The sequence below is a fragment of the Hipposideros armiger genome, unplaced genomic scaffold, assembly GCF_001890085.2.
Source record: "Hipposideros armiger isolate ML-2016 unplaced genomic scaffold, ASM189008v1 scaffold_10, whole genome shotgun sequence".
Lineage (NCBI taxonomy): Eukaryota > Metazoa > Chordata > Mammalia > Chiroptera > Hipposideridae > Hipposideros > Hipposideros armiger.
Window position 1 is genome coordinate 8,848,906 of NW_017731360.1, and position 10,663 is coordinate 8,859,568.

General features: G+C 35.9%; 2 protein-coding genes across 22 annotated transcripts in view; both read right to left on the reverse strand.

The window, feature by feature from the left end:
- Positions 1 to 10,663, reverse strand: part of EPB41 (erythrocyte membrane protein band 4.1) — a 189,670-nt gene that overhangs the window by 129,509 nt on the left and 49,498 nt on the right. The window lies entirely within an intron of this gene.
- On the reverse strand, positions 6,250 to 6,780 carry LOC109390672 (charged multivesicular body protein 1b-2-like). Its single transcript, XM_019657502.1, has one exon. The coding sequence runs from the start codon at positions 6,778 to 6,780 to the stop codon at positions 6,250 to 6,252; it is 531 nt and encodes a 176-aa protein (XP_019513047.1).

Genomic DNA, 10,663 nt, shown 5'->3' on the forward strand with positions numbered 1-10,663 from the left:
CTTGCCTAGAACGCAGATGGCTGGCTGGGATGTAAGCAGCCATCTTCTGACCTTTAGAATGGAAGCCATATGTTACAGCTGGCAGAGCATAATTAAGAAGGAGGCTAGTTCCCAAACTTCATGGGACCAAGAAAGTTTTTTGTTTAATGCACACATAGATTTTAGTCTGTAAAATAGATCTATGACTTTAAGCATTCACACTAAAAAGCATCCCGTTTATATTAAATATCTAAAACCTGGTTATGGACACTTACCACAGAAAGGGAAAACAATTTACTGATTAAGAGTCTGGCTCTAAAGTTAGACAAACATGAGTCTGAATCTGTTCAGCCAACTGGCTATCTATGTGGCTTCTTGGAAACATTACATCTCTAAGCCATAGTTTTATTAAACTGTTGATAGTCAGGGTGGTCCTGACTATTAAGTACTAATGCTTAGTACCATACCTGGTATTATCTTGTAGGCTAAACACGTATACTCTATGACCCAGAAATTCTACTCCTAAGTATCTACCCTAGAGTAACTCTGAGGTGCTTATACATGTCTACGTGTCCAACACAGAGAGAGACGAGAGAGAGAGAGAGAGAGAGAGAGAGAGAGAGAGAGACATCTCAGAACAAACACAAGTAGACATTTATAAGAATGCAATGTTCATTGTAGCATTGCAATCTCTAGGATCAGGAAAATGAACAATTTGTGGAACAGTTATACAATGGAATATTATATCAAAGTAAAAGTGAATCAACTACAATTAAATGCAGTAACATAAATTTCTTAGAAACAATGTAGAGTGAAAAAGCAAGTAGAAGAATTCAAAATATATCATTTTCATAAAGCTCAAAAACAAGCAAACTAAATGGTATATTTTTAAGGATATATATATATAGTAAAATTATTTTCTAAATAAATGTAAAATACACAATGCACAGCAGCAGTTATCTCTGAGGGGGAAGCAGGAGAACGGACAAGGAAGAGGAATGGTAAATTTAACAGTATTGGTAATGTCCTAGTTCTTAAGTTGGACAATAGGTTTATAGGTATTCTTTTTATTACTATACTTCCTAAATTACATTTTATCTTTCATATATTCTTTCAATGTGTCAAATGTCACATACATATATAAAAATAATGTGTAAGGATACTAGGTGCTGATTTAAATAAATAAAACAGAAATCCCATTTTTGCTACACTCAAATAGTTGTTGCTTCTGTTTCAATAGCCAATTCTTACCACTTAACACAAGTAAATATAATACTGTCCTCAGTAGCTTTCCAAGAACTGTTCATTTGCTTTGTTTTCTCTCAGTGTCAAACTTCTCTTGAAGAAACATAATTTCCACATGATTTAAGACATATAAAACATAATTTGTACAGTATGAATAGTATAAATGTGACAATTTCCACAAGTATGTCTTATAAGGAATTAGGGGAATGTTTAAAGAGAACATGAAAAAAATATTTGTAATTATTAAATAACTTCAATTTATAGCAAATCAAAATTATTTATTCATTATACTAAAATAATTGAAAAAATTTAACTAGTTAATAAGAATATGAAATATCCTAAAATTAACGACTGTATGTCCAATCTACTGTAGTGGAATATCTAAAATAACTATATTTTTAATGGCATCCAAACACTAGAAGAGTCCCTAGTTGCACCTAGCAAAAAGAAAACCATTCATCCTTGAGGGATTAAGGGGCCTATTTAAGATTCATAATTAAACAATGAATTTAAAGTTACACTTATCCATTAATTTGGCCTTCCCTTTGCACACACTCACAGCTGCTCCACTCCCATTCCTGAATAATTATGCACCAGCCCTCTGTCTCACTTTTTGTTTTTCTACCATACTCTGCATATTCTCCCATACACAGGATTTTTACTTTCAGCCACGATGTAGCTTCTCTACCTCTCCTCCTTTTGTATGGGTTTGCTTCATTCCATATTAAAAACACAAAACACCTGAAGTATTCACAAATACTGGTTACCCTTATAAATGTCTTTAATACAACAAAGAGCATGAACTAGGCCAGCAAACCCTAAGACAGCCCTTTGAGATTTAAACCAGCTAGCCATCAGAATTCTTCATTACTTGATTTATCGGTCAAAATTACACGCTAAATATTGGAAGAGGAGGGAGTATAGGCATGAAATGAAATGCTGTTGCTACCTTAATGAAATAAAAAATGGGGTCATTATTGCAAGTACAATTCTAATCAAGTATTATACAAGTTACAATTCTTTACACATCACACAAATCCCAAAATTTCATCTAACAGAAATCAACAGACCAAAATATAAAGTGAACTCTAAAATATCAAATATCCAAAATTTTCACATCATGCTTAGTTATCCTAAATTGTTTATGTCCACATTTTGCCAAGTTCCAATCCAACTGGCTATGGACAGTGTGATTGAAAAATACGGTAAATATTTAAATAAAAAAACTTATTACAGGGCCAGCCAAGTGGCTCAGTTGGTTAAGAGTTGGCTTAAGAGTGCAAGCTCTGAGCAACAAGGCCACCAGTTCAATTCCCACACGGGCCAGTGACACTGTGCCTGAGCTGAGCTGTCGCTGAGCTGCCAACAGGTGGCAGGATGGCTCAGCTGGTGTAACAACAAGATTGCCTGTTCGATGGTGGGCTATGCCCTCCCGCAACTAAGACTGAACTCGGTACCTTGAGCTGAGCTGCCGTCCAGATGGCTCAGTGGATAGAGCATGCACTCTTAACAACAAGGCTGCTGGTTCGACACCCACATGGGATGGTGGCTACGCCCACCCACAACTAAGATTGAACACAGCACCTTGAATTTAGAGGCCACGAGTTGTCGACAGGCAACCAGATGGTGACTGGCTCCCTCCAAAGCAAAGATTGAAGAACAACAACTTGGCTAGTCCCCTTCCCCAATTCCCCAACACTATTCCCCTCCCTCAATTTCCCAATAAAATCTTAAAAAAAAAATGTATTACAATAAAAGACACATTGCCATTAATCCCCCTTCAAAACACGTATCCCATCATTCTTGCCACTTTCTGAAACAGTTCTGGAAGTCCACTTTTGTGAGTATCTTTACTTCATCCTCCATCATGACAACACTCCATGTCACACATCACCTCTGGTATGGCAATTTCTATCAAATAAAAACATCACAGTGTGTCCTCATCCACCTTATCCACCGGATCTGGCACTATGCGACTTCTGGCTCTTCCCCAAAGTCAAAATGACCACGAAAGGAAAACGTTTTGAATCGAGGCAGCTACGACAGCACAACTAAACACACTCACGAAAGAGGACTTCCAGAACTGCTTCAGAAAGTGTCAAGAACAATGGGATAAGTGTGTTTGAAGCAAGGGGGAGTATTTTGAGAGGAATTATGTCTTTTATTGTAATAATTTTTTTATTTAAACATTCACCATATATTTTGATCACACCTTCGTGTGTGTGTGTGTGTGTGTGTGTGTTGCTACAAACATTTACAAAAGAAATAAAATATTACACGTTATCAACAACCCAAATCTGTGTCAGTGTCATTTTTATTCTTACATTCATTCACAGTATCTGTTTGAAAGACATAAATCATCTTCTTCAAAGATAGATTTTTCCATACACCATACCATGTCCATTCTCCTGTCACAGTCACAATGGACATTCTGACTGATTCACAAGTATAATATAGCACAGCCTGAGGCCATCTAGCAAACAGTAGTATGTTCCTGGTATATCTTTAGATGTCAATCTAGTTCAGCCAGCCCAACAAGATTTGTATCATTGAAAACAAATTTATTTTCTAATTTTGTTGCCAAATCTATTTAAGGAACCCATTAAAACATACAATAACTAAAATGGCTAATATTAGCTGCTAACATACAGTATTCTAAAGATAACGTCACAATGCACATCAATTCAATAACTTCAGCCCATTTTCTAACTTAAAGAAAATGAAAGAAAACTGGAACATTAAATACCTATACCTAATACTTTCTACTGGTCCACAATGCCTTTCTTCCTTTAGAGTTATGACACTTATTTTTTTCATTTAGGGTGATGGTATGTTACAGTGTAAAAGATACCATCTTAGATCTATTCTCATTTACAGTATTTTGGATTGGTGATATAGCTACTTTAAAAATCTTCTGTTTAAAATTCGAAACTGCAAATACCAAGTAGTTATTATCATAAGCAAACACTAACTGAACTCCTATTATGTGACAGGCACATCCTTAATGAGACATACACACCATCTTTATCAATATCACTATAAAAATAAAAAAAAGACAACTTATGTCCCAAAAATGGTCTGCATGTGATTATCACCGGATAACTAACCAAGTAACAGAGGTGTTGCATGGTCACAAAGTCAATTATAGCATAATCAGAGTCAATTTAGTTCGTATCACTAGTAAGAACAATTTTTATTACCACAAAAATTTATAGTCTTATAAATAGAATTATCCTGTTTTTTCAAATTTGTTTTGAAACCTTGATTTTCTTCCTTAGAATCAAAGAAACTGTTATATTGAAAGCCTGTAACAAACTAATACCAGATTTTGTTTGTTCCATTGATCAGGGTTGAAACCTGTACTCCTTGTATGTAAGTAGTAGAGGAACTTTTTCTTTTCTCTTTTCCTCCAATAAGCTGAGTTAATATTCCTACTAGAATTAAAAGAATTAAGGAAGATTTCCCAATGAAATCAGAGTGGGAGGGGTTTGGGGTATGAAATCCACAAAGCTTCATATTTCCTCCCCAAATGAAAAATTTTAAAGTTCAGAAAGAAACAACATAAAAATATTTATAGTGTTACTACTGCTTGATAAAATTACGGGTAATTTTTAGTTTTGTCTTTATACTTTTCTTTACTTTCTAATTTTTCTAAAACTCCACAAGTATTACTTTTAAAAATCAGGGGGGAAAGGCATTTTAAGTCATTTATTTCTATGGATCTTCTTTGCAGAAAAACCATCTCTAAATTAATAGCACAGCTTAAGTAATTTTTGACAAGTATCTCTTATAACTCACTATAGACTCATTAAAAACAGTCCTTCCTCCAAAGGATACTCATCTAATAAAACCTCCTATAACTACCTACAACTCATTCTTCCTCATCATTTGACCCCACACTAAATGTTATGATAATCTAGTATTGTACCAAAAATTCTGAAATATGTCCTGAAAGCCAAAATCACCATCTACTGATTTTCTATGTGTTTTTAATGTCCCATCCCTCAGGGAAATGGGTAATTCATTAAGAACTTCAGACATGGAAAGTCCCCCATAAGAAAAGTAAATGTCATGCTTTCATTTTCTTATCAAGCAACACATTGATATCCTAATACACATTTCTTGGCCTATCACATGTCAGAGAGTTGTAAACATTTTCTTTTGGTTACACAACATATGAGTATGGCCAACCTCTGGATATTTTGGTTTCCCTATTTAGGACTACAATAACTTTCTATCTCAAAATTAAACATAATTGTAACCAAACTAGAACAGTGCTAGGACAACTGAATAGCCACAAGCAAAAGAATGAATTTGGACTCCTGTTTCACGCCATATAAAAAAATTTAACTCAAAATAGATCCAAGATATAAATGTAAGAGCTCTTAGGGAAAAACATCAGTGTAAACATTCATGACTTTGGATGTGGCAATATTTTCCTAGATATGAAACCAAAAGCAAAAGCAACCAAAAAATGTTTGATAAATGGGACTCCAGCAAAATTAAACACTTTTGTGCTTCTAAGAACACCAAGAAGAAAGTGAAAAGGCAACCCACAGAATGGGAGAAAATATTTGCAAATCATATATATGATAAGGGTCTAGTCTCCAGAACACTATATAAAAGAACTGTTATAACTCAACGATAAAAAGACAAATAACCCAGTTAAAAACTAGGCAAAGGACTTGAACAGACATGTCACCAGAGAAGACACACAAATTGCCAGTTAAGCATATGAGAAGATGTTTAATGTTATTAGGGGAATACAAATCAAAACCACAATGAGATACCATTTCACACCCACTAGGACAGCTTTAATTTTTTTTAAGGAAAAGAGGAAAATAACAAGTATTAGTGAAGATGTAGAGAAAGTGATACCCTTATACATTGCTGGCAGAAGTGGAAAATGGTGCAGTCACTGTAGAAAACAGTGTGGCAATGCCTCAAAAAGTTAAACATAGAATTACCATGTGATCCAGCAATTCCACCATTAGGTATATACCCAAGAGAACTGAAAACAGATATTCAAACAAAAACTTGTACATCATGTGCTAGTTCCACATTGAGATCAAGGCCGGCTTCATCGGCCATTTCTTGAAGCAGCATATCTACTTGGTTTTGTGGTATTATTAGGGTTGTAGAGCTACTCATTGTGTCTTCCATCTGTTGTGTTTGAACATTCAGTGTTTCAAACTGGTGTTCAAATTTGTCCATCAGGGCAGACATCTTTTTAAGGCTCATCCTCCTCAACGTAACATCCATAGATTTAACTACGCCTGCCATGGACTCAGTTACCTTGCCCATTGGTACAGCGGTTTGAACGTTGGCTGCCACAGCATCAACCCTAGCATTCATTCTCAAGAAACGAATTGTGTGGTTCTTCTGGCGGATTGCATTTTCAGCACATATTCTTGCAAATTCTGTATTGCCTTTCTGAATGGCCTTTTTAATCTTGGCCTTTTCAGCCTTTTTTTCTCTATCACATCTCTTGGCAGTCTTATTAAGCTCTTTCGCTGCAAACGTCAAGTTAAATAGGTGTTTCCCCTTATTCAACATGGTTCCATAACTTTTCTCGGGAGGTGACAACCCCAGGCAGCAGCACGGGTTTAATGGGAGGACGCTATGAGTGCTGGCTTAGTTCAGTCCTGCAGCCAGCAGGCTCCTTGGTTTGTGATCCCACTACCTGTTTTTGTGCCAGGCCTGCCAGGAAGCAGAACTGTCTGCCTATACCTTTTTTTTTTTTTTTAGGACAGTTTATTAGAAGAAAAAATACATTTCAAAGAAGCAGAAGTGGGCCCGAGCAATAGAGAATGGCTCAAGGGCCATTATTTATTAGAAGAGAAAGTACACTCCAAAGAGTTTGGATCAGGCCAAGCAAAGGAAGCTCAAAAGGCCTACCTATATACCTTTTTAAGTGGTAAATTTTATGGTATAGAAATTATATCTCAATTCTTTCAAAAAGGATATGGGAAGGGGCAGAGCAGTTGCATATGGTGAAAAGAATACTGTGCAAAGTTTGAAAGCTACGGATCAGGTTGTCTCTGCCATGAATTGATCAAGTCTTTCTGGATTTGGAGGCCACAGATTCCTGATCGTTAAATGAGGAGACGGACAAATGATTTTCTGGAATCTCTTCTGAATTTAACTTTTAAGTTTGACTATTAATTACCAAATATGATAAACATACAAGTCTAACCATTTAAAAACACAAGGCACCCAAAGACACGAATAAGGGAAGTGGGAATTAGACTTGGAATGTTAGAGAAGAAAGGGCAAATCATGCCATGTTTAGAACAGCATAAGAAGGAGAAAAAAGAGAGATAAAGCATTTAACAATGAGAAAAGTAAATTAGGTGAGGCCAAGAAAGTTAAGCAAAGGATATTTGATCAGATAAGTACTAATGAGCTACAATAACTCTTAAGGAGAGAAATTACCTACTCCATGGAAGCTCTATTTAAGGAAGATGAATATGGCAGGATAAAGTGGAAAGGAAAAAGACTGAAGGCAAGATCAACTAAACAATACACAGATCTGCGTTTCTAACATCATTCTCCCATAAAAGGAACCAGGGCTCCTTGGTTCTTGATTCTAGGACTGGGGCAGGAATAAGCATGGAGCATTCTGTAGTGCCAGAAAGTAAGAAAGTGCACACACACACACACACACACACACACACACACACACACACACAGATGAGGGTATGTAAGAGAAATCTAGAGGCCAACTAAAAGAGCTTCCAAAGGCAAAGGCTGGAACAATTTGAGCAACAAAATAAATATAGTATTGAATTATAAGCCAAAGTATAAAATAAATACCCATATCATTATGAATCTATACTGGTATATACCAGGGGTGCCAGAAAAATGTATACACATGACTTGTATTCATCTTTTGTTATCAGTATATATTATTACAATTTTAATACAGTTTTTTCCTTTCTTAAAATGTGTATACATTTTTTTGGTACCCTCTGTATATATAAATGGTTGAATAAATAAATGGAGGAAAACGGATAAATCTCTGGTGCAGAATTCCAAATAACTAAGGTAAATACTTTCCCCCCAAGAATAATTCTCCACTCCTTAAATGTGGGCTGTGCATAGTGACTTTTTCCAAGAGTACAGTATGGAAAGGAAGGGGATGGGGGATGAAATTTATAGTGGAGAAACCTGACCTACCTCAAGTCAAAATCAAGGTTAACATCAACAGTGTTAAGTCATATTGACAGTATGTACCTTTGTTAGGGTGTAATGAGAACAGCACTCGACCTCTGGTTTCCTCTCAAAACCACATTCTCCAAGTCTAATCATGAGAAAAACATCAGACAAACCCCAATTGAGGTACATTCTACAAAACAGCTGATCAGTAATCTCAAAATTGTCAAGGTCATCAAAAATAAGAAAAGTCTGAGACACTGTCACAACCAAGAGAAGTCTAAGGAGACATGGCTACTAAATGTAATGTGGTATCCACGATAGGATCCTAGAACAGAAAAAAAAGACATGAGGAAAAAATTAAGGAAATCTGAATGAAGAATGGACTTTAATTAATAATAAGGTATCAATATCAAATATGCCATAGCAATATAAGATATTAATAATGAGGAAAACTGGGTGTTGGATATATAGGAACATTCTGTGTAATATTCACAATAAATCTGTATATCTAAAACTGATAAAATTTCACATATAATAAAAGTTAATGCAACAATTTAGCTCTAGTCTGAGTTAGTGCTCTGTCAGTGAGAAATATAAGGACAAATCCAAGACATATTAAAATGAAAGACATAACAGATCTTGATGACAAAGAGAATATGATGAGTGAAGGAGATAAAGAAGTGGAATATTAAACAGAGGTTTCAAGTCTGGGAAAGGGAAAAATATTGTTGCTGTAAAAAAAAAAAAAACCACAATGAAACAGGAAAAGTAAGACTTGAAAAGTGAGGCTGGCCTTAGAAATGCCTATTGAATTTTTCCCTTCCCTCCCCTCCCTTAAACAGGCTCCTCCTCTTATGCTGGTTAAAGGCAACACCATTATTTTTCATTCAGCCGTTCACCCACTACAAACTGGTCACTAAGGATTTTAAAATGAGTAAACAGACAAGGTCTTGCCCTCATAGTCTTCTAGTCGAGCAAGGAAGAGAGAAATTTTTAAAGAAATTACAAAAGTACTGAGTATTACAGAGATGTACAGAATGCTAAGGTTATGTAACAAGCAAACCTAATCATAAGCCCTATCCCTCAAACAAAAAAAAAAATAGTTGTCCTCACTTCATACAATCAATGAATCCTCAAGTGAAATTTAACCTAATACCTAACTATGTCTCATCCCTTCCAGTCACTGTCTAGGTTCAGGCCCCAATAATCTTTGTTCTGATGTAACACAGTAGCCTTTTATTTAGTCTTCCTACCTCCAGTTTCAGTCCTCTCCCATTCATCCTCCACTGAGCTACCAGAATAATCTTTCAATAATACCACTGGCTCATGGCTCACCATATGTTTCAGAATAATGTGTAAACCCCTTAATAATGGCATCCATGATTCTTCATGATCTGATTTCTTACTTCATCTCTTTCCACATCATGTACTCTAGGGCAGAGAATGACTCAAAGTTCTCCAAACATGTTTCACCTTTTCATGCCTTCGTACTTACAGTTCCCTCTGTCTGAAAAGCTCTTCACACACACTCCTTTCCAATCGGACTAGCTAATTCCCATGTGTCCTTCGAGAATCTACTCAAGAGTAACTTCCTCTAGGAAGGGCTTCCCTGCCACTCCACTGACCCTAGTAGAATCTGCTTTCTTTCCTTGGCTTTTCTTCTCTGTATCCCATAATATCCTGCGCATATCTCCTTACAGACTATTTCCACTTTTCCTTGAGGGTAGGAATTGTGTCTTCTTCATCTCTGAAATCCTTATTTCTGGTACAGTGATTGGCAAAGAATAAGATACTGGATAGGCGAATGGTGGACAGAGGTGATGACATAAAATATCCAAAATGGAGTTATCCCACAGACAGCGAAAAAAACAGAACTGGAACATGGGTGTCAGGGCTGGGAAATGTAGATCTTAGAGTCAACTGCTTCGGGTGGTAGTAGAATCTTTAAGAACTGGTAAAATCTTAGAGAAATATTGGGTTGTCGGAAAAGTCATGACACATTTTTGCAACGAAAAACAGAAAAAATACATCATGACTTTCCCGACAACCCAATAGAAGATGAAATACAGAGAAAAAAGCGAAGTTTCTCAATGTGTAAAAAGGGCTACTTTTTACACACTAAAGTCAAACCAGTCTGTCATGGTCACAATTTTAGCACAGAACGCTGTCTCTGATGAGAACAATTTTGTCATATCTGCTTTTCTAGACTGGTAAAAATAAAGTAGAATAGAAACATAAATGAGAAATCGTTTGGATATTTTAAAGTTCAGTAATAATGGGA